At 46.0% G+C, this 24,922-nt stretch overlaps 1 protein-coding gene across 1 annotated transcript in view; it reads right to left on the bottom strand.

The window, feature by feature from the left end:
- TGFBR2 (transforming growth factor beta receptor 2) overlaps nt 1-21,522 on the bottom strand; it is an 89,951-nt gene extending 68,429 nt beyond the window's left edge. The window contains 1 exon segment of the mRNA XM_018067217.1: nt 20,873-21,522. Coding sequence (XP_017922706.1) covers nt 20,873-20,966 — 94 coding nt within the window. The 5' untranslated portion in view covers nt 20,967-21,522.

Genomic DNA, 24,922 nt, shown 5'->3' with positions numbered 1-24,922 from the left:
CCGCAGAAGGTTCCAGAAGTGAGAAAACGTGGACTGAGCCAGATTTGCAACAGGCTGCTGCCTAGGAGGACTCACGCCAGCTGGCACCACTCTCAAGATACAAGTCCCTCTGCTAAAACAACACTCTGTGCACAAAGCGAGGGCCATCTGACTCCAAAGGCATCAAACTGTTCTTATTAAACCCCATCTCAATGGCTGAGACCAAATGCAGAGGGAGGCGCACAGATCACATTTCCACTCAAAGCCCACATAAGCCTACAGCAAGGAAATGAACATTTCAGGAAAAATACTAGCCTTTTTTTTTTTTTCAGTCTTTACAAGGGTGTAAGTCACAGCATGCCAAAGAAGGGTGAGCTCCCAGAAGAACATAGCAGAGAGGTGACCAAAGCGGGGAGTATTTATTCACAAGGGAAAATTCCAGTGCTCTCAGGGAAGTTTCTTACCCTGGAGTCTTTTGAAGGAAGAGGAACCCAATGAAAAGCATTCCTTCAGGAAAAGTTTTCTCCCTGAGATTTCTACCTGCCTCTTTAACTTTTCTTTACCCGGTTTCCCAGGAGGAATGTTTTACAGTCTCTACCTTTCCGGGGGCAGAGACATTATGCATATTCTTCTCCTACAAGACAATACTGTTTGTCCAATCCTTTAAAGATTAAAACAAACAAACAAACAAAAAAACCCACACACAGATAATAAAAGGGCTGGCTGTATCCTCTTACAGCAAAGTACTATAATTCAAGTGTTACTGCTGATGAGTATTTCCATAGACACTAGGATATCATGGATCCAGGAAAGAGACAGCCTCTAACTAATTCCAAAAGACAGGAATGGAGAGATGCAAATAATTCAGTCCGTCCTGCTAAGAAACGACCTGATTACCCTCACTGGATGACTTGAGGAGAAGGGGAATTTGAAGGCACTAACTGTCCTGTCCATTATGGTAGTCATGTGGGAAGCTCTATGTACATGTGGATACATCCATTTAACTGAAATAAAATAATATTTATAATTCAGTTCCTTAGCTGCAGCTGCTACACTTCAAGCCATCTGTTTGTAGCTAATGGTTATCACAGAAGACAGCAAGCACAGATACAAGGTAAGGTCACCACTGCAGAAAGCTCCACGGAGCAGCGCTGCTTACCAAGACGCCCACACGATCTGTCTTCATGACGTCATGAAGATTATGAAACAGAAAGCTCCCTGGATACCACGTTTCTGGGCTACTGGCATCCTTCGCCACCTAATGAATTCCTTGCAGAGGTTTATCTACGTTGTCCAATCAACCCAACTTCCCTGGGCGCAGGCATTCAAATGGCATTAGGTAGAAGAAAAGGATTCCGCTGAGGCACTCCTTAATTGAAATGCTACATTCTTTAGACTTCTAAAAGTATGAAGCATACATCTGAGGTACCTGTGGTGCAGACATGCCAGGAAAATATGAGTGAGGCCTGGTAAAAGAAAGTGCTCCCTTGGAATGAATGAATCTATGCCCTTGTTTTTTTCACACTGTATTTCAGAGGAGTCAGCAGGCTGTGAGTGATGTGAGGTCTATGTGGAAACTAAGGTAAGCGTTAGTCACTCAGTTATGTCTAACTCTTTGTGACCCCATAGACTGCAGCCCGCCAGGCTCCTCTGTCCATGGGATTTCCCAGGCAAGAATACTGGATGGTTGCCATTCCCTTCTCCAGGGGACCTTCCCGACCCAGGGAATGAAACCAAGTCCCCCTCACTGCAGGCGGATTCTTTACAGCCTGAGCCACCAAGGGTAAATGGGGATACTAAAGGCTCTGGGCCTCTTCAGAGCTTCGCTATATATCTTTGGAGGTGCCATGAAGAAAATACTGTTTTAAAAAATTATGAAGTGTTTGGGGGAGAGAAGGATTGGGAGTCTGTGATGAGCAGAGGCAAACTAGTATATAGAGGATGGATAAACAACAAGGCCCTGCGGAAGGTGCGTGCGTGCTGAGTCACTTCAGTCGCGACCCACTCTTTCCGACCCTATGGACTGTAGCCCGCCAGGCTCCTCTGTCCATGGGATTCTCCAGGCAAGAATACTGGAGGGGATTGCCATGCCCTCCTCCAGGGGCTCTTCCCTACCCAGGGATCAAACCCGCATCTCTACGTTTCCTGCTTTGGCAGGCAGGTTCTTTACCACTAGTGCCACCTAGCTCAGGGCCACTATCCTGTGATTAACCCATAATGAAAAAGAATATATATATGTATGTATATATATGTGTGTGTATAACTGAATCATTCTGTTGTGCAGCAGAAATTAACACAAAATTGTAAAACAACTATACTTCAATTAAATTAAAAAATATGTATGTAAAGCCATAAGACGTATATTTCACCATGGGATCAGAAACAAGGGTCCAGGAGCTAACTTGACGTGCAGGGAGGTTGTGATGGCTCCCCTGCCTTCTGCTCATTGCACACGCGTGACAGGAAAGGAAGAAAGGAGTCGACTACCTGAACATCACACCCTCCTGGTCTTGCAATGGTTTGAGGATGACATGCCCCTACTTATAATCTGCCAGTCACCAATTAGGCCAAAGGGTTTCCCCAGTGGCTCGGCAGTAAAGAATCCAACTGCCTATATGGGTTTGATCCCTGGGTAGGGAAGATCCCCTGGAAAAGGGCATGGTAACCCACTTGCCTGGCAAATCTCATGAACAGAGGAGCTTTGCAGGCTATAGCCCATGAGGTCTCAAAAGAGTCCAACCTGAGTGATTAAACAACAACAACAACAATTAAGCCTAAAGGACCTGGCCTGGCACCGAAGGCCCTCATAATCTGATTAACTTCCTGCTCAAAAAGCCCTTATCAGAAACTCTTTGATATGATCCTTTCTTCTGCTTCCCTCACCCCAGGCCTTTGTAACTTCCCCCAAGATCTCCTGGCTGTGCCAAGGGATCACCACCTAGGAGGCCTGCCCTGGCCCCACAGAAAGTTCAGTGCCCCTGCCAGCAGCTCGGAGGGTGACTGAGACCAGGAGAACGGCTTCTCCAAGGAGGCCTGGTGTCCACAGCAGGCTGAGGCCCACCTTGGCTACGGTCAGGGAGCTGGAAAACGACCTCGGTGTGGTCGGCGGGCACACATCAGAGGCAGGCGTCTTCCCAGCTTGCCGCTTCCTCGAAGCAGGTTCACAAGTCTGACCCTGGCGGTCAACCGTTTCCTCCTTTGGAAAAGTCATCCATCTCCAACCCAATCCACAGCGTTCCGCCTCCTTTGGCCTTGGCTTTTCACCACCGCTATGGTGACGTGGGCCTATATTTACCCCACTTTGGAGATAAATTTCCGGAAGTAAAGGGATTCAGATTCTCCTTCAGCTCTATAACAAAACCTTGCTCTTATCGGTTACACTGGATTTAAAGTCAGAAGATGTGAGATTTTGAACCTAAAAAATGGTACTTCTTTGCTGGGAGACCAAGTAAATCCCTTGGTCAAATTCTCCATTTGTAGCCCAGCTGGGTTAGGCTAAACCCTGTGTTTCTCACTCTGGGTTCCCCATGAGAACCATCTGGGGATCTTTCAAACCAATCCTGATGCCAGCGCCTAAACCCAGGGCCAAGAAGTCAAACTTTTAGGGGTTTGGTTGAGGCATCTAAAACTCCTTAGATAATTCTAATGTGCAGCCAGAATTTAAATTCTGTTCAGGGAGGGTTTATACTATACAGAATGAAGAACTCAGCAGGGACAAACTTAAGGTGTAAGGACAGGGGTATGGTGCCCCTGGACATAGGTGGCCAGGCCTACCAGCCGTCGGCCCGCTGTTAGGAAAACCACAGACTGCATTGAAACTGAGCCTTATTATAAATGTTTACACAGGTAAGGACAAGTTCTACCTAAGCAATCTTCATATGTGACTCAAGAAATCGTTTTAGGATGAAGCAGGGATCATAAACCTAATGGTCTCCAGGCACTTGTTTGCTATTGCTCGAATTCCTTCCAGGAAGATCATTTTTAGATTAATTTTTAAGTGCAGATTTCACAAGTTCCTATCATTTAAAGGGTGGAAATCCTCTGTCAATCACGGAGGGGACAATAGGCCTAAAGGAAGGTCTGTTTGAAAAGTCTGAGGAGCAGGCTTCCTGAGAAAGCTGAATTTCTCAAGTGTTTTGACCCTCATAAGGGAAAATGAATAGTGAGTTCAAGGAGACGAACGTGAGAAAGCCTATTTCCCTTTAGAGAAACTAGCAAAGAACTTAACCAGACACACAGTTCCTTAGATCAGAGGTAACAGTTGTAGATAAACTCTTCCTTCAGAAAAATCCACATAGTTAATAGACAAAAAAAAAAAAAAAAAGGTAAGCTTTAAGTCAGTATGCCCCAGCAATGTAATTTCTGTTTCTAGTCTTGGTGAAATTTTTCTTTTTTCTATTTAAGCAAACATATACTGAGCACCATTTATATGACAGATTCAAAAAAGGACCATTTCTAGAACGTTCAAAACGTATTTTCCTTATTACATTTGCCTTAACAGGAGTCAGTATGTCAAATGATACATTTTAAAGGATTATATAAAAGGCATTATCCCAGAGGATTTACTACAAGTCCCTTTACAAAAGAAAGTGTATAAAGGTAACACTGAAATGTATTATAGTTGGGAGAGTCTCTCCAATTATGATACAAATTCTTGAACGCAGTCATTATGTAAAGAAGCTCATCCGTTCTAGGGAGCATCCACCGAGGCGGAGGGATCAGACTCATCCGGGATCCTGGTATGGGAAACCATCCCGATGGACCTGCTCAGAGAGAAAGTGGTCTGTGGGACAGATGGGGCTGCTTTTACGCGTTTCCTTAATTGAAATATAGTAAAACAACAGCACAACCCAACTTCTCTTTTTATGAACTCTCTTAACTGTCCTTGTGTGCTGGCAGCCTGGATGAGGCTTCTGCCAACAAGGCCATTTCTCACCAAATCCTTTCAAGATGTCATAATCACAGGTGCAGTCTTCACAACTCCTCAAGGTATAATTTCTTTTCTATCAAAGCAATGTGACTAAACTCTAGATGTCTAGTGTTACTCATATTCTGCCAGCCCAAACAACTCTGTTTTTCCCTCCATCTTTTCCAGGCATCTGTCTTTAAGAAGATCTTCAAAGGGATCCCAGAAGTCATTGATCTCTGGGCCTTCCCACATAAAGACCCTCATGTTCCTGACCACATCATGTACCTTGAAGCTCAAGGTAAGGGCAAACCTATAGGACTAGGGCAACGGCCACGGGCTCTTCTAAATGGCAACATCTGTCTTGGGACGATGGTGACATAACCCTCAGAAAGTAGACCACATGGTGTTAAAAAGAGAAACTGTCCCCACAAGAAAAGGGGAAGGAGAAAAATGACTCACAACACAGTCTGAACTCCAGTAAGACTGGTGGACAAAACCCTCAGAAAAACATCTGGAGGAGGAACGCGCCAGTCCTAAAGCCGGCTTCTCAGGTTTAAGGCAAAAACACGAGGCCTCTGACACCAACCCTCCCCTTCGCTTTTCTACAATTCAGTTACAGAAACGGAAAAACATGATGGGACCAGGGTTCCGATCTTATATTTAACTGGAAATGAAGCAGCGAGGGAATATAATGACTAAAAATGATGAAAGACAAACGGTACTTGACGATGCCTCTGGGGTTTCATCTTTCTGGGCCTCCATTCCTGTGAAATGGGATAAGTAGGCCCGTCTCGGAGGGTTGTCTCCAAGGTTCCATGTGATGGGCAAAGGAAAGGGTTTTACAGATAACGAAGTATTCTGTGAACATATGGGATGATTAAAGCACCGTTGTAATCAGACATGCTCAATACGTTTTCTTCAGTTAGCTGACTAGATCTTTTCCACTGGTCTTCTCTCCCCAGCTCGTCTCAATGGTAGTGCATGTACCCGCGTGCTCAGGTCTATCCGACTCTCTGTGACCCTACAGGCTGTAGTCCACCAGGCTCCTCTGTCCACAGGATTATCTAAGCAAGAATACTGGAGTGGGTTGCCATTCCCTTCAAGTTATTCAGATCACTTCTCTTTTCTGCTCCCTGGCACTAGTTTTCCATCTTCCTGGACAAGTAAGCAAAGGACTATTCTTGCAACATTTGGTATGCTTTAAACGTTCATTTAACAGCTATTTTAACAATGAAAGACAGTGTATATGTTCCCAAGAGATATGCACACAGAGGGCGGTGGGCAGAAGCGCTCACTGAAATCAGGCCCTTCCCCTGCAGCCCTGCTCGCTGCTGATAAAAGGCAAAGGAGCCCAGAGTGTCCTGAGGTTCGTGTGACTGCTGTCAACCAGCCCAATCCTCAGTTCCCCATGGCCTCGTGCTTCTTTTACAGCTTCAAGACCCTGCAACTGTGGCAGCGCGAGGGCCACAGCTTCCATGGGCTGCCTGTGTAACCCGGACGATGCTTTAAGAAAAGTGACTCGGGACCAGTTCGACATTGCCAAGAATTTTCAGGGGCTTCCTCCAAAAACTTTCAGGAATATAAATTATTTTAGAGTACAGGTCATCAGCAAAATAGTCCATTGTATCAGAGGTCAGGAATTGTTTGAGGCTTCCTTTTCCAGAACTTAAAGCAAGATGTATAAATAAAGACATACAGAGAAGAACAAAACTGCTTTGACTGGCAGAACGTGAGTGACACAGACAACTAACATTTAGTCCATTGTTTTTACATAAAAGAGGGGATCCCTTGAGAAGCAAAGCCAATAGGCTTAGAGCAGAGGGGCTTCAAGGTTCAAGTTCATTGGAGCTCTAACTCTCATTCAAGAAGTAACCACTGAACTGTTGGGAAACCAGATTCCGTACTGGGCCCCGAAGACACAAGAGGCCTCTAATTCAAAAACTGGTAATGGGACACACTCTGATTTTGACAAACTGCTTTGCAAAGTGTTGAATAAACAGAAGTGAGTCTATAATTGCCACAAACATCCCCACATTTTGGAATATTCATGTTTTCAACAGTTTTGAAATCTCACCAACAGCACATCAGATTAAAAGCATTCTCTGTCTAGTAAGTGCCACAGAAATATTAAGACACAAATTCCTTATTTCATCTCCTTTCCCTCCATCAACAGAGCAGACGGGGCTATTTTGCTAGTCCATGTCCACGTTATTTTACGAAGTCTACTCCAGAATGTCCACAGCAGAGGGCTGAGGGGTGATGACTCAGCTGGAAAGGAGGGGAGATGTGTCTGAAAGCCGCGCTGGTGCAGGAGGCAGCCCAGCAATGGAGTGTTGACACAAGGGCTGTGATGGCGGGGCTGAGACCTTCCAGGCCTTCTCTGGAGACCCATCCCTATTAAGTGCCCACCTAAGGCAGTCTTTCTACCTGTCTCCTGCTGATGAGCTATTTCCACAGGACTTTTCCAAATGTGCCAACAGGAGTCCCTTGCAGACGGGATGTTTTCCAGCAGCTCTCCACCAGCCCACTACCCCAGCATTCAACAGCCCCTTCTCCAACCATCCCAACACAGGAAATAAGCAATGAGTCAGAAAATGAAAGGCAGAACTGGCAAAAAAAAGAAAAAAGGAACAACTGTCCTAAGTTGTCAGATGGTGTGATTTCCTTTGACTTTTTCTGGCCTCTGCAGTCATAGCACATTGGGCCCTCGACAAAAGATGTGCACAAGAAGATAAATGAATCAAAGGCGGCTGTGATGCGGTGGAAAAACAACAGCCCTCCCACCCACAGAGTGCAGCTCCCCCAAATTCACAGAGACTACAGGCTGAACACACAGGAAACCTCCACTGTAAAGAGCCGCTTACACAAATCAGGACGCGTGCGATTTCCCACCAGCCCGTGGCTCTCTCACATACCCCGACAGGTGGCTATAAATAACCAGCCCTGGAGGACGCACCTGGGGGAGCAAAAAACAAAATCTTGTCAACCACCACCCCCCCGCCATGTTGGATTTATAAGCAGCATCCCTGGCCTTTAAAAGTAATGAATTTCAAACCCACCAATCTTTTCAGTGACAACGCATGCTGAACACCAGGGAAAAATCAGACAGATGGCTCTCCCTCAGAGGGTTTTCCTTCTAGGGAGAGATTTAAAACACACACACATCTAGCCACAGGAAGCTTCCCTCCAGGGCTGCCCAAGAGGAAGCCAGGTCTGATGGAGAGACTGGGAAGGGAAAACCAGGACGCATCTGACTGCAGGTGCGACAGGAGAAGTGGGGTTTGGCCAGGCATTGCTTCAAAGGGACAGAGGCATCGCTGGGGATGAGGAGAGGATGGGAAAACCCGCGGAGCAGAACAGTCGCGAGTTAGAGAAGCTGACTGAAACCAGGGCCTAAGGCTGCAAGAGGACAGAACGGGGCTGAGGGAGAGGCTGGGCCCATCCAGGCCCGTGGTCATCCAACTGATGCTGGGTCCTGTCTGTGCGTCCTAGACCAGGGATGCACCCAGACCTCAGGAAGGAAGTGACGGCCTTGCAGTCACCTCGGATCCATGGAGAGGATCCATGGAAGATTTTCCAGCAGCTCACCTGTCAGCATGACAGTTGCGGGGCAGAGTTAACTGATGTGATACATACTGTGTGCTGGAAAGACGAGGGGTGTCCGTGGGCAGAGACCAACAAGGAGAGCCTTACAGATGACTGAGAACAGGAGTTCAGTCTTGCACTGTGGTAGCACAATTTAAGAGCAAAAATGCATTTCTTGTAACTAGGTGATTGTTGTAAATAGTGTCTGATTAATTAATTAAGAGAGTCAGAAGCTTCTCAGGTGGCACTGGTGGTAAAGAACCTGCCTACCGATGCAGGGTCCCTGGGTCAGGAAGATCCTCTGGAGTAGGAAGTGGCAACCCACTGCAGTGTTCTTGCCTGGGATGGACAGATGAGCCTGGCGGGCTACAGTCCATGGGGCCACAAAGAGTTGGAAGTGACTGAGTGTGTGTACACACACACTATAGGGGACTCTATTTGAAAGCTAAAAAGCCTCTTGATGAAAGTGAAAGAGGAGAGTGAAAAAGTTGGCTTAAAGCTCAACATTCAGAAAACTAAGATCATGGCATCTGGTCCCATCATTTCATGGCAAACAGATGGGGAAACAGTAGAAACAGTGTCTGACTTTATTTTGGGGGGCTCCAAAATCACTGCAGATGGTGATTGCAGCCATGAATTTAAAAGACGCTTACTCCTTGGAAGAAAAGCTATGACCAACCTAGACAGAATATTCAAAAGCAGAGACATTACTTTGCCGACTAAGGTCCATCTAGTCAAGGCTATGGTTTTTCCTGTGGTCATGTATAGATGCGAAAGTTGGACTGTGAAGAAAGCTGAGCACCGAAGAATTGATGCTTTTGAACTGTGGTGTTGGAGAAGACTCTTGAGAGTCCCTTGGACTGCAAGGAGATCCAACCAGTCCATTCTAAAGGAGATCAGCCCTGGGATTTCTTTGGAAGGAATGACGCTAAAGCTGAAACTCCAGTACTTCGGCCACCTCATGGGAAGAGTTGACTCATTGGAAAAGACTCTGACGCTGGTTGTGATTGGGGTCAGGAGGAGAAGGCGATGACAGAGGATGAGATGGCTGAATGGCATCATGGACTTGATGGACGTGAGTCTGAGTGAACTCCGGGAGTTGGTGATGGAGAGGGAGGCCTGGTGTACTGCGATTCATGGGGTCGCAAAGAGTCAGACACAACTGAGCGAACTGAACTGAACTGATAAATAAGTTGAGATCTGATGGGAAAGAAGCAACATGAGACAAGGCTGAATGGAAAGTTTTTTCTACATTTTGTTTGTTTTTACCAACTAAGTTGTGAAAAGAAAAAAAAAAGTCAGAAAAGAAAATTATTTGGAAAAATCAAAAAGTTGTTAGGAGAATGAGTTTTTTCAACCGACAGGGAGCCACAACTATTGGAAGATAAGAGCAGCTGAGGTGCAAACATTGCCTTTTGTTGAGTAAAATACAGAAGCTCCTCAATGAAGAAGCCAGTCATAGAGCTCTCAGAACAGTCTAAAATTAATGTTGAGGGATTCAAGAAAAATGGAATCCTCCCTGAGCACTGACCAAAAACATTTCTCAAGACAATAGATTTTTTTTTTCCATATTGAAAAGTAGAACCACTTTCTGAAAAACATGACATTAATTCATTAATTTATTGGAAACATACTTTATATACAAGGGAGTGCAACATATTTTAAGACATGCCAGCGTATAATAGCTCCTGACTTAATTACAGCCTACAAATGTCAAGGTGTTCCGTGATTAAATACCTAAAGAGTAAACGTGACGAATGCTGAGTTTAGCAAAGAAAAGGGTCCCTAGGAGCTACACTTGGTGGTCTCGGGACAGTCAGTGGAGGAAACAGGCATGAAGGATGCTCTGGGTAAAGTGAAAGTGAAAGCTGCTCAGTCGTGTCTGACTCTTTGTGACCCCACGGACTTCTCCATGGAGTTCTCCAGGCCAGAGTACTGGAGTGGGTAGCCGTTACCTTCTCCAGGGGATCTTCGCAACCCAGGGATCAAACCCAGGTCTCCTGCATTGCAGGCGGATTCCTTACCAGCTGAGCCACCAGGGAAGCCCAAAAGACATGGGTTAAAACCTCAATTAATTGACTCGCTTTCAGCAATTTTCTTTTCTGCTAGCCTTAGAGCATTACTTACCCTCGGTTAAAACGGGCTCTGTAGCTGAGGATGAGTCAGAGTACCCTCATAAAATGGACAGCTCCCCTGCCTTGAATTCTTCCTTCTTTTCCTCAGTGATAGAACAAAGTCTGATCTGACATACTGAAATCTCTGCAGATCACTTGGTACTCCTGCGGAAAGGTTTCCACAATATTGCAACAGTGCTTCTCACACTTTAATGTACACATACATGAATCACCCAGAGATCTCGTTAAAATGCAGAATCAGATTTGAGGCAGTAGGTCTGGGTAGGGGTCCAGCATTCTGCATTCCCCATAAACCCTCAGTGATGCAGATTCTGCTGGCAGCCGGACCGCCCTTTGGGTGGCAAAGCACTGGAGCATCTTTCGTTGCTGTTAGCAGGGGATGATAGAAAGGCATCATATTTGACCTCAAGAATTTGGCCTCATGGCACACTACAGGTCATGAAAGGTAGATGTGGAAAGAGAAATGAGGCTCCTGGAGAGAAAGGAGAGCGAGCAGGGCTGCAGGAGGAGGGGACGGACAACAGAAGAGGGCAGCAGACGAGAAGACTGGCTGGCCCGCTGGGCATTAGAGCGAGTAAGCGGCGACGAGGGAAGCTGGAATAGAAGCGTGCCCAGGCTGGGTTCAGAGGGCCAGAGGTTATTTTAAAACAATGAACTTCAAGGGATGGCAGAACAGTGAATGCAAAATGTTACTATTGGGTGTTTTGTTTCCTTTTTGCCTTTTCACATATTTGAAGGCAAATTTTATCATATGGTCTTTATTTTTTTGCTCAGTTCTATGGGTTTGAGAGACTAAAACATAAATGTGAGCTGTGATAACAAGACAGTCATCCAAAGCAACAGTCAGAAGATTCCCCCACTGCTGACTACACAGAAATGCAATTATGGGACTCAGAGCTATGCCCCTGCCGAAAAGAGTATCTGAAAACTGCCCAGATGAAGCAAATTCTGTCCTTTCTGAGACTGCTTGGAGAAAGTTTTGAAAGGCAAGACAAGACTAGTTATATTCAGACAAGTTTCCACTTGTTTCCCCTAAAGACAGATGCAGGGTTCTCTTTTCCTAGATGTAGAGAAGCATTTCCTAACTCTCTACCTTAGGAAAACTATTCACAGACCTTCTCACCAACTCAGAGGAAGGGGAGGATGCCAACACTGTAATTAACCAGAGGGAAACGGTGTTCCCACCCAAACCCAGGCCGCCTTTCTTCGGCCAGGAGGAGAAAGCGGGAGCTGCAGGAAACATGCCCTTTGGTGAGGATGTCTGCACAGGCTTCACTAGGAGAGTTCCAAAATAACCGTGGCTTGCTTCTTTTTTTAATAGCATCCATTCCCAACAAACTCCAACTGGATGTCTGTGGTATTCGTCTGTTCCAATCTGGGATGACTTTCAATAGTTTTCTATTTTGATTAGTTAATGATTATTTTTCTAAGTCAACATCGATGATTTCCTTCACTAACACCCAGCTTTTTCAGGACAGAAAAAGCTGCAAATCTTATCCAGTTGAATTCATGTCACTATACATAGAAGAAAAATGAGACCCAGGGAGCCCAAAGGAGGCAACCAAGCCCCGAGACACCTTGACGGTGCCAGTATGATGGGGTTTAATTTTCATCGGCGGTCTCCTAGGCAGAGACTTAATCTCAAAACCATGGGTCAAAGCAGGCTTAGATCATTCAGGATCAAGGTTCTGTGATAATTACATATTTACAACTTCTTTTTCTACTTGGCTTGGGGCCTCTAATCTAGCAAAATGATGAAGACGTTAGGGAAAAAAAGTTTTGGTCTGGTAATGTAACAATGCAGACTTCAGAGTATTTATATGGGATTGGGGGTGGGGAACATTTAAAATTTATTTTCTAAGTCAACAAGCAAACCCTACCATTAGGCACAGAGTCAGGTCTTCTGGAAGCTGAAGTTTATCAATTTTAAGGGAACTCTTTAAGAAAAAGAATATAAAATTAAGAACAGAAATTTAGGTATGAAAGTGAGTATTTAGAATTTAGAGTGGCATCTTACAAATTCCAAATTTTAAGAAGCTGCAGATACCACAAATATAAAATTTAAAAGAAAACAAATTAACTGCTTGACACACCTCTCAGATACATGCTACTACAGGTTTTGGTTACATTGTGTTCAATCATCTCTTCCAGTGGTATTTCGCAATATCTCTTCAGAGAAAATCTGAAATAACTGGATACTTCCTCTAGAATTGATAACCACAACTTGTAATTTATTCTTCTTTTCCCCTTCTTTCTGGATGCCCTGTGTGGCATGCGGGACCCCAGTTCCCCGACCGGATTGAACCCGTGTCCCCTGCAGCAGAAGTATGGAGTCTTAACCACTGAACTACTGGGGAAGTCCCTAGAGTGTTTCAATTTATTCTTGAATAACTTGGAAGCATTTTTTTGGCTTCATAATTAACTCATGTAATTAGTATCATATGAATGTTTTGAGATGCCTCTAAATTTAGGAAAGCCTCTCTATCAAGGCTGTGTATATTTCATTTTCCCATTAAGGTCACAAGGTAGGCCTAATGTCTGACTACCTGGTGTATGGATTAAACATTCTTTTATTTAAAGAAATTAAATGGGATAACATATAAAGAAGACCAAAGCATTAGAAAAATGTTGGCTATCACCATTATTTCTCTGAACTCCCAGAGTCTCCCAGCACCCAGGCTATAAAGGAGAAGTGGTCTGTATCAATTGAGGTGGCCTTTTCAGTACAGCATAACACTTAGGGTCTAGGTACCCAAACCAGACCATCTTGGGTTCAACCCCAGTCTAACCATTTGCTAACTGAGTGGCCTTAGTTAATTTCCCTGATCTCTAGAAGACTTACTATGAGCATTATAAAGTTCACCTGCCTGGAGGTTAAATAATACACATTAAGTACTCAGTGTGGTTCAATGAGAGTAACTAAAGTCATAACATTATCAGGAAACCTGTCCATAAAATCTCTCACATGAAGCTTCCTCAAGACGAAACACCACTGCGGGGGCTTGAGCCACTGTCCCCTACTTCAGCAAAGTTCTGCAGAGTTCAGGACAACCATCAGTCATCCACAAAGCAGGGGGTGAACTTCCTGCCACAGCTAATGAATCCTCCACTACAATTTACACCTTTAACAGAAAAAGTAGAAAACATTGATAATATACACCTGACTCCCTAGTTTCCTTCAAAGACACTCATGTTGATTCTGCGAAGCTACCAGTTCCCCAAAATGCACAGTTTTGACAAAAATACCTTGTACGGTATCCTAAGGGCTTTTTATTTCTTTATACTGTACTGATATTCCTGTTTCCTTAAAAAGGCTTGAGAAGGCCACAGATCACTCAAATAAAATATTTACAATAGGAGAAGAAAACATCCAGATAAGCTGCACCGTGCCTCATGTTCCCAAGACCAAGAGGAAACACAAGCAAGACACTGGGAAATCTTAAAGAAGCTGTGTAAGTGAAATCCTGGCTAGAACAAGTCAAATGAATAAAGCGTAAGTTTCCTGCAGGAAAAGACAAGCCATGAAAAACTGAATTTCCTCAAGGAGATACACTACTATGCTTACAGCCAAACTCTTAGCCTTTTCATTAATGAGCAATCTCTTTACTCCAGGGAAAATATGATACAATCCACAACTAATTTTGTACCTAACACCTCAGCAAAGGCATGTGGTTTGTATAGATCCACCCCTGGCATCAGAACACCCAGGGCAGCGGCGTACAAAGGGTGGCCCGCAGATCACAGGTCAGAAGACTGAAAGTTACAGATCACACTAACCAACTGTTCAGCAAAACAGGTTTGATTCTTCTGCCTCAACTGACAAATGCACCTTAGAAAAGACCAAGTTCAACTCTCAAACTCTTGACCTGCTCAGAATCCAGCCCAGGAAATGGGGAAACTCCGTTCCAGACCCGGCCAACGGTCTACCTTCCTCTTTCCACTGGCTGCTCCGTCTGGCACCAGGAGAGACCATGTAAGCTCCCCAGTTTTCACGTTCACACCCCCTACAGCCCATATATACACAGCTGTGCCTTCGCCACCACTCAGGCCCACAGACCAGTGGCTACAAAGGCCCACAGGAAGATGGGCCAAAGGTCCACACGAGCTGTACAAGCTGGTCCACAGCCGTCCGAGCAGCATATTCTGGGTTGCCAGGCACCTGAAACTGATCTACAAAGGGGAGACTTTGAGGACTTCCCTGGTAGTCCAGTGGTTAAGCATCCAACTTGCAATGCAGGGGATGTGGGTTCGATCCCTGATCAGGGAACTAAGATCCCACATGACATAGAGCAACAAAGCTCACATGCCACAATGCAACGAGGATCCCGCGTGCAGCAACTGAGACTCGAGGCAGCCAACTAAACAAATGAATATTTTTAAAAAATAAAAAGGGGAGACATTGGACTCACAGCCCCAAGGGTTTCCTCATCCCATGGGCAGGGGCCTGACCAGAGAAGAATAAAAGCAGTGCCCTTTAAATCCCAGGGTAGAGGCTCCTGTTGCCTGTATACTAGCCCTATATTTTAACTAAGCAGAAAAACTTGGTGAGGGGCAAATATCTTATCAGAAAAGAGCAAAAATAAATTTTCAAAAGAGCTGCATAAGATAAAGGGCAGGCAACCTTCCCCAGATACAATCTCACCATCCCACACACTTGCCCCAAGATAAGTCCATTCTAATGAGCTATAGCTTCAGCCCTGAGAACAGACCTAGGAACCCTGAAGAGGCTAAGCAGGAAATCCTAAGTTGACAACAGGCAAGGAGGCAGTTGAGTGCCAAGACTGAAAATGCTGATTACTGCAAGTAAAAGAGAGATCCTTTCGGGAGGCAAAGAATATTAACCACCTACAAGCTTTCCAATGAGTGAGACACCAAGAATCAAGTCATCCCCCTTTGTGATCCTGGATAAATCCTACTATTCCTGCCTGCTCCAGCAGCTGTTGGAGGTCTGTACACAGATGCTGGTCCTACACGCCTGGAATCTAGGGTTGGCAGAGCACATCTTGAGAGACAGTTGGCCCAAGTCCAGCTGCTGTCAGTGGTCAAGGGACGGGTCACCGCAGGGAGTCCCACCACTCAGACGCTATTATTAGGAACGGCCGAGTTTTCCTGGGGAAAGAGACTCTCCCTATCTTGATTTTCTGTAGTACGATGACAATCAGGTGACAATCAGGAAGGAGGCAAAGCACAGGACAAATCATGATCTCTGGGGCACTAAAAGGATCAGTTCAGTTCAGTTCAGTCGCTCAGTCATGTGCAACTCTTTGTGACCCCAAGAACCGCAGCACACCAGGCCTCCCTGTCCATCACCAACACCCGGAGTCCACCCAAAGCCATGTCCATCGAGTTGGTGATGCCATCCAACCATCTTATCCTCTGTCGTCCCATTCTCCTCCTGCCCTCAATCTTTCCCAGCATCAGGGTCTTTTCAAATGAGTCAGTTCTTCACATCAGGTGGCTAAAGTACTGGAGTTTCAGCTTCAACAGCAGTCCTTCCAATGAACACCCAGGACTGATCTTTTTTAGAATGGACTGGTTGGACCTCCTTGCAGTCCAAGGGACTCTCAAGAGTCTTCTCCAACACCATAGTTCAAAAGCATCAATTCTTCGGCGTTCAACTTTCTTCACAGTCCAACTCTCACATCCATACATGACCACTGGATAAACCATAGCCTTGACTAGACAGAACTGTGTTGGCAAAGTAATGTCTCTGCTTTTGAATATGCCATCTAGGTTGGTCATAACTTTCCTTCCAAGGAGTAAGCGTCTTTTAACTTCATGGCTGCAGTCACCATCTGCAGTGATTTTGGAGCCCCCAAAATAAAGTCAGCCACTGTTTCCACTGTTTCCCCATCTACTGAATGGATATTAGATGGTAAATTCCCCTTTCCTATGACATCTCTTGACTCACTTCATAACTTCCATCTCCACACACGTACACACAGATACACCGAGAAGGGCCGAGCAGAACACAAGGAAGACGAGGTTAGAAAACACTCACACACACAGAGGCTAACTTCACGTGGCCTTGTACAGACGCCACCTTCCCCATTTATAAAATAAAGATAATGAAACTTATCTTCTCCATTTTTTCTGAGGAGTAAATTAGATAGTAATGTCAGGCCACTGGCTCAGAGCATCTCAAATGTTACTTCTCCCTTCTCCTTACTTGTCCTTGAGATGAGCCAGTGTGCCTGCTTGGCTTCCCAAACCCCATAACATGCCAGGCAAGAAGGACCATCATTGTTATCCCACCTTGGTCAGAAGCCACAGGTGCATACAGAGCAAAATATTACAAGGGAAAGAAGGAGTGTGAGACACATGGTGAGCATTCCTGCTGCTAATGCCTACCTGTTAAACCACTTCTACTAAAAATCATGAGTTATTCTGGAACACTGTACCAAAGGCCTCAAAGGGCAGGAACCAACAAGGTGACAGGGTTATGTTTCTCTGTGGAAATTGGCTAAATAATGCCATGCTGCAGCCAGGAAGGACATTTCCTCCACACCCTATTTTAAACTGTTTTGGTGGTTTGCATCAGACCTAAATAATAGCGACACTGCTCTTCTGCAGACAGCAGCTGCCCCAGGGCCACACTTCCCTTAGACAGACTCTGGTTCACTGCTTAAAAACCCAAACAGAAGACCCTGATGAAAAAAGAAACTTCAAAGCTAAATTTAGATTTCTGCACTTCATTTTTAATGAAAGTCTCCTTTCGACAATTTTCTAGGAAAAAAAAAAAAAAAAAAGGAGGGGGGAATAGATTTGTATTTCCAGTATTCACTGGAAACTATCTTTGGGAGAAAGTTTGAAAAAGTTTTGCAATGGCTTTGAATGCCCTACACAAATTCAATTGAACAGCTAAAGAGGCTGGATGAAAACTCGCAGCTTTCCTCCATGTTTGTCAGAAGTTAAAAGCAGCTTTTCCAATAGATCATCAAAATAAAAGGACCAATGACACAGTATAAAACAGCAAAATTGCCTATTGAGATCAGAGCCAAACTATTCTCACTAAAAGTAAAGATTTGACCATTCAGACCAAATACCCAATAAGCAGTGACTGCCTGGGTGTGACCATGCTGGCCTGGCCTGCCCTGCCTCCCGGAGGATGAAGGGGAGGCTCAGTGTGGCGTTTCCTGGGTGCTAAGTGGTATGCCAGGTGCTGCTGGAGACCTGGAGACAGAAAAACAAGGAAGACAAATCCACTGCCTTTGAGAGAGTCCCATAGAGAGCCCTGCCTTACTACCCTTACCAGCAAGGCCTGCCCCCTGGAGGGAAGCTTTCGCTCCACCCAGGGCACTGAAAGCAGGTTTGCTTAAGATGACCCTTGAGGTAAGCCTTGAAAGATGACTGTAAATTATCCAAGGCAGCAGGAATTCCAGGGAGCAGCTTGAACAAAAGTGGGGTGGCCCAACCGAGGGCCTGGAACAAGGCAGGCATAGAAAAGCATGGATCAATGAAAAACCTATGTTCAGAGGGACAGTGGAGGGAATGGAAGGCAACACTCAACACTCAACAAAGTGGGCTTCTGACAAAGGGGTCTAGGGTCCATAGTGCTTCCCAGGACCCAGGGTTAAAATATGTATCCTTCTCTGGGTCTCTCTTAGACTCAACAGAGGCCAAGACCAGGCCTGTCTTATTCACTCAAGATGCTGTTTCCAGATCTGAGCCACCTGCCTGGCACCAAATGACATTATAAATACTGTTAAGAAGGAAGAAAGGGTAATGGACATTTTCCGCAACAGCACCAAGTGTCATTCTTAATTGGAAAAATAGGGTTTAAAAATCTTTTTAAGTTGTGTTGATAATGCGAATGGAGACCATGTAGCAGGCATGCTGGTTCTACAGACAGCAGTGTTTCAAGGTGGGGTGCTGCCCTGAAAAAAGACCAGGCATCCAAAACGTGATGAGCATCTTATACAAACCGCAACTGCTTAAAACTAAGATGTCATTAATGCAAGTGGCCTAGAGGTAAGAAGTGTGCTTTCTGGGAACAAAAGCAAATAGATCAAATTCTAGGCCTAGTGGTTTCCAGAACCCTGACAAAATCAGCAGTGATTTGGGAAAAGAAATTTATCTGTACTGACATTTTCATCAACACTGAGTCCTCAACAAGGATATCCTGTGAGGTATTTGAAAAGTAAAAGTTATATTCTTCAGATCTGAAGAGTTTTCAGACATTTAAAGTTGTCCCCCAAAGAGCAATTACTTAATTTGAGGCATTTCAGATAAGTGAGTCTACTAAGTCAAAAACAAAAACTCAGATACCTTTAAGTATATAGCTTAGTGAAGTTTGTCCGTGCACTGAAATCCTTGGCTCACCTGTCAATATCCTAAACATAAGATGGAATTTTTTTTTTAAGTAACCCAAAAGAAGGCTATAAAAAAATCTTATTTCTTCCCTTACTATGCATTAAGATATATTGAAAAATGTCATGACAGGTTACTAATTCTGTTAGGAAAATCCTGAAACCACTGACTTCCATGGAAAATTAAATACAAGTGGAATTAGGTTTCCTATCTTGATTACAGCTACCTTTGACCTTTAACTATCTTCAAAAATGTAACTTCAAATGAATACCAATTACAAGGGTTAAACCATTTTGTGGCTTTAATTCCATAAAAATATGAAATCTGTGGGTTTTGTAATGCTGTTTAAAAGCCCAAATAAAAAGCCAGTTGGCTTTTAAGCTAATTGTTTAAAAGTGTGTATATAGATGAACTGAGACTGACTCATGAACTACTGGGTCTGGAATTTGCAAATCATAAATCTGATCCTTGTAAACAAACCTGAGCAGAATCAGGGCCCACTAATTTCCTTCTTTCATAAACTGAAACAAAAGTTTTAATGATTTCTAATGTAAACTGAAAACTAAGGGTGCCATTTAAAATATTAGCAAAATATAACAGTTTTTTAAGAGTCTGGAGTATAATCAGAGAGTCAAACATTCTGGTACTGCAATGTGAGAAAGCACCCAAGAATAAAACAGTGGACTGTTAGTAAACGGTAGATCTCAAATTTGTGTTAGGATCTTTTTGTTTACAATATTGCTTCTTCCTCATTCTATTAAAAACTCCCATCTCCATGCCACCTTCAGCATAAAACATAATTCTTAAAAGTTGTCAATCCGCTTCAAGGACTAGGGAATGTCCTGTGTAGAAACTCCTCCACATTTCTTCCAGACAAAACCAAACGTGGTCTGCCTCTGGCCCTTGGTAAACAGAATGTGTCCTCAAGAGGGAAGGGGGCTGTCATCCTCTACATTTCATCCCTACTCCCCGCGGGGCATCTCCAAGTCATCAAAAGCAAGGAGAAAGACACAAGATGATAAAGATGAAGGGAACTAAAATGATCCAGACCTAACCGCGTCCTTTCGCACATGAGGAGACTGAGGCCCACGAAGGTCCAAAGACTCTGGGTCTGTTACCAGATCCCAGATGCATATACTCAGGTCTGCAGCTAAGAGTTGCAAAATTTCTAACTGTCGAGGTCTCAGGGGTTGGATACTTTTCATAACAAATCCTTAAGAGCGCAATTTCTGCATTTTCCTCCCCTCAAAACCCTCTAGACATCAAGATCAGGTGGGCAGGGGTATTTAAGATTGTAACCCCTCTGTTTCCACCAAACCACTGCAGAGAGCCTTCAAGCCCGAAGGCGGGGCTGTCCTGCTCCCGGCAACATCTCAGGCACCCAGCACCTAGCAGGCACTCGGTGAACACTCCGCCTTCCACCTGACAAGCTCCCCCTCTGGCCTCATCCATGCCTACCCCAACTGGAACCAGACAACTTTCCTTTGGCAATCGCTCTCTTCCTCGAAACTTTGCTAAAGTTACTCCGGGCCAAGAGGCCGGTCCGGGGGCATGCGACCCTGGGAAGGAGCAGAGAATGGGGGACCCTGCCCTTTCGGGGCGCTGGGCCTCCCCAGGCCCGGACCAGGTGTGCCCGCCGCTCACTCCGAGGCCCGCCGCGTCCTGCCTCCGCCGATCACCAACTTCTCAAACTTCCCTTTCCGGGGGTGGGGGCGGCCCGGGACGCAGCGCCCTTCCTGCCCGCACAAAGGGGACCGGGCGCCCTGCGCGCCCCCCGCCGAAGCCACTTTCCTGGCCTTTGGAAAGAAAAGCCCACCCGTCCCAGCACAAGGCACGGGGGCACGGGGACCCAGGCCGCGTCCCGGCTTCGGCCCGCCTCCCAGGCCGACTGTCAAGCGCAGCCCGGCGGGGACCCGGGGACCCCGGCGCCAAGTCCAGGCGGGGAGCCACTCACCCGACTTGGGAACGTGCGGCGGGATCGTGCTGGCGATGCGCGTCCACAGGACGACGTGCAGCGGCCACAGGCCCCCGAGCAGCCCCCGGCCCATGGCAGCCCCCGCCGCTCCGCATAGACCGGCCCGAGCGCGCACGCCGCGCCTCCGCGCCCTCCGGACCCGCGCCGCGCGCCCAGCAGCGGTGCGGCCAGATGTGGCGCCGCGGGCCGCGGGGAGGTGGCGGCGGGCGAGGCGCGGGGGGACCCGGCGGCCGAGGGGAGCGGAGCTGGAGGCCGGCCCGGCCGGCGGGTGCGCGCGCGGAGTGTCGTCGGGCCCGGCGTGCGAGTGACTCACGACTTCGCCCGGGCGCCGCGGGGGAAACAGGAAACTCCTCGCCAACAGCTGGGCAGGACCTCTCGCCGCCCGGAGCCTGCTCCGCGGCTCGGCTCCCGGCCCTCGCCCTCTCTCGCAGCTGCCAATCACGGCCCCGGGACCGGCCCCTCCGGGGCTTTGGCAAACTTTCAGCGGCCCCTCGCTGCCCTCCACGTTCCCCGCCCCGAGGACTGCTGAGCAAAAGTGCAGAAGTTCCAGAAAGTCACTGAACGCAGGGTGTATGCGCACTCTCCAGAGCACCCCCAACAAGCATCCTCCCACTTCCCTACAACCCTCTTCGGGCTGCTCCTAAGTGCCTCAGAGCGGGGTTTTCAAACTTCGAGTGGCTACCCAAGAGTAGATGCTGAAATCCGAGTTGTTAGCACAAGCTGTTTTTCCCCTAATAAAGTAGTATTTCCTCATTAGACTTTTGTTTCAATTAATTGTGTTTGCCTACCTCGTCACATTGTAAAATATTTATCTTTACTGCAGGTGGAACACTTCAGTGTACCCACGGACCCCCTGAAAATCGTGTTACAAGGCGGCTTCTGCTTCAGCATGTCTTAAGAGGCAGCATTTCTGATGAGCTCTTGGGTGATGCCTCCCAGTTGGAATCGACTCTCTTTCTGGGAGTGACTCAGTGAGCAGTTACTAATACAACCCATCACAGAGTGATAACTGTAACGGGAAGTGTTATCTTCAGAATGTATCGGGTAGGGCAGAAAGTGTGAGAGTAAAAGTGTCACCCCCTTAGCTGACTTAGGGGTCAGCTAAGTGCCAGGGTCTGTGATAGGACAGGACCCTGAGCCCCTCCCTGCAAAAGGGGACATGGGTGAGAGCAGAGCAGGCTGAACTTCCAACTTCCCCATCTTGGTAAGGTGGCCAGGTTTGCCCCCACACAATCCTGGTGTATATTTGCTTCAAAGTTGAATTATTAGCAGGCCCCCCTTCTCTTTCCCATGTGTCCTGGTTAGATATGCTCACCCTACTTCTAGCCCTAAAAGATTTAGAGTCAGTACAGCCCTCTGGTCAGGAGATCTTCCAGCAGGTTGCACAATAAAACTCTATTATCTGAGAGAAAGCTTGTTTGCAGAGGCAGGTGGCCAGCGTTACTGGGAATAAAGGCAACTAGCTCTCCCTGGAAACCCAACCCTGCCATCTTCCCTGTCAATCTCAAGAGTTCTTCTGCGTGATCCTGGAATAAACTTAAGTCTTGTCACCACTGCTCCACCCAGCATGGAAGCTGCCTCTGCATGCATCTTTTAGGAAAAGACTACTTCGTAGCTCTAGAATTGAGGATGCAGGAAGTGGGATGAAATCAGCGGGGCTGGGCATCTTCCTTCCCACCAACGGCCTTGCCAAAGCCACTTGAGTGATGGAGGAAAGTTGAGTTCAAAATCCGTTTCTCCTGTTTCCTCCGCAGTCGCCATCCAGGCCACCACCATCCCTTGAGTAGGAGTTTTCCATCCATGCATCCCCAGTCAGGGCCATTCTGGGCCTTTCACTCCATTTCGCAAATTAGAGTGGAAGTCAGTTTTCCAAAAGGCAAACCTGATTGTACCAACCCTTCTATTAAAGTCATTTGAAGACCTGCAGCTCTTGAGCTAGAGAGTAGGAAAAAGCTCCTTTAAGGTATCCTGGAGCCCCTTCCTCTCTTGTGACCTTCCTGGGTTTCTCCGCTTCCACTGAGAGCAGCTCTAGATTCCTAGAACTTGCCCAGGGTGTATTCCTCCCCGCTCCACCAGAGGAACGTGCACTCCCTTTCTTCTGCGTCCTCTGACCTCCCTTCCACCCAGCCTGCTCCTGGTCTTCCTGGGTGAATCCTGACTTCCTTGATGGGCAAGCTTTCCCCGCCCTCCCTTTCATTATAGATTCACTTGGCACCACAGGCCTTTCCTTTTTAGCACTTACTACACCTGCAGTTTTATAATAATCTGTGTCCTTTTTTTTCCTTTCCATTCTCCCAATTCATGTCCAGATTTCTCGAGGACAGGAATTATATATCTTTTCCTCCACTCACTATTGTATACTCAGGACCTAGCACAGAATAGGTGTTTAAGAGACATTTGTTATGTGAATAAATGAATGATGTAATCAAGATGCAGAAGAAAACTGTACTTAATCATCCTATTTAATCACTTGGGACAAGGCATTCTATTACCTAACAAACTGAGATATAAACAAGCTAGATTTTAGCTGGGGATGATGTCATACTATTTCCTTTTGTTACAAATGGAGAAGTATGTGGTTTTGTTTTTTTTCTCTTTTTCTAAACCTCCCCAAGTTCCTCTGGCCAGCATACATACACTCACTTCCTTACCCCCAGAAACACAGTGAGGCAAATAAATGCCCAATCAATTCCAAAGGCCTTCTTTTCTATATTTATTTGCATGCAATGAACAGATATTCTACATTCTTAGAGGCCAAGTTTAAGGTATCTGAATCCAGGATGGAATATTTAACTGGTGATCTCTGTCATTGTATATGATTAATACTGATTTTAATTTTGTTTGCCTTTAACATTTCTGGTATCATCCTCAATCCCCTGTGAAACTGAGAGTCTGAATTCAGCATTGCCAACTGCAGACTCATCTTTCAGAAACCACTGAGGTGAAATTAGAGTCATGTAAACTCACGTATACTGCAATTTGACTGTCTTACAAATCTGTCCATATGACCTTCCTTTGGGGATTCTCACTGTAAGAACAGCCTGATACCCTTAAGCCATGGTCCTCACACAGGGTTGCATATTTAACTTAATGTCATCTACTGTGCGTTCACACAAGCAGTTACGATCCAGTTGCAAAAACTCGGCCTTTTACAGATGGAAACAAAAACTAAAAGTATGACTCCTGGCTTGAGAAACAAGGAGGGGGAGTTTTCTCTGGTTGTCTAGTGGCTAAGACTCCGAGCTCTCAGTACCGGGGGCCCAGGTTCAACCCCTGGTCAGGAAGCTAGATCGCACATGCAGCAACTAAGACCAGCACAGCCAAGTAAACAGACAAAGAAATAGAAAGCTGGAGTAACTGTGTTAAAAAAAAGGAAAACAAGGGGGAAATTTTCATGTTCTGATCAAATTGAAAAACAGTAAAAACCTACTTGAACAAAAGTTACACAGCTTGTGTATTTCATTTTTCCAGCTTTACAAACTCTGAACATACACACAGAAAACAACTGGACTGATCAAAACGTGGTTACTGCAAGTCTTGCATCTCCCAGCTGTGAGGAGGCAAGAACTTTCCACTCCCCTGAATTTTCTGACATGCAGCTGTTGAGTTACTGGAACTAAAGCAGTGGTCAGGGAAATTCCTCTCCATGCACCTTGGCCATTCTGCATCCTCAGCTCTTACCTCTGGACCAATTTTCCTTCCACTGTGAAGCTGACCCATAGCCCTGAGACGGCAGTGATTGCGTGAGAGACACCCAGCCTCTCAGTTCATTCATCCAGGATGCTACCTCCTCCAGGAAACATTGTGATTCCTCCAGCCTAATGCCATCCCTCCTCCCCCAGGGAGAACCCTAGGAACATCTAGTTTATTTAACCTATCAGGCTTTCCTGGTGGCTCAGTGGTAAAAACCTTGTCTGTCTCCCAGTGCAGGAGACTCGGTTCGATCCCTGGGTTGGGAAGATCCCCTGGAGGAGGAAATGGCAACCCACTCCAGTATTCTACCCTGGGAAATCCCATAGACAAAGGGGC

This window comes from Capra hircus, chromosome 22 (genome assembly GCF_001704415.2).
Source record: "Capra hircus breed San Clemente chromosome 22, ASM170441v1, whole genome shotgun sequence".
Taxonomy (NCBI): domain Eukaryota; kingdom Metazoa; phylum Chordata; class Mammalia; order Artiodactyla; family Bovidae; genus Capra; species Capra hircus.
The sequence above is the reverse complement of the archived record's forward strand: the minus strand, read 5'-3'. Positions and strand labels throughout refer to the sequence as shown.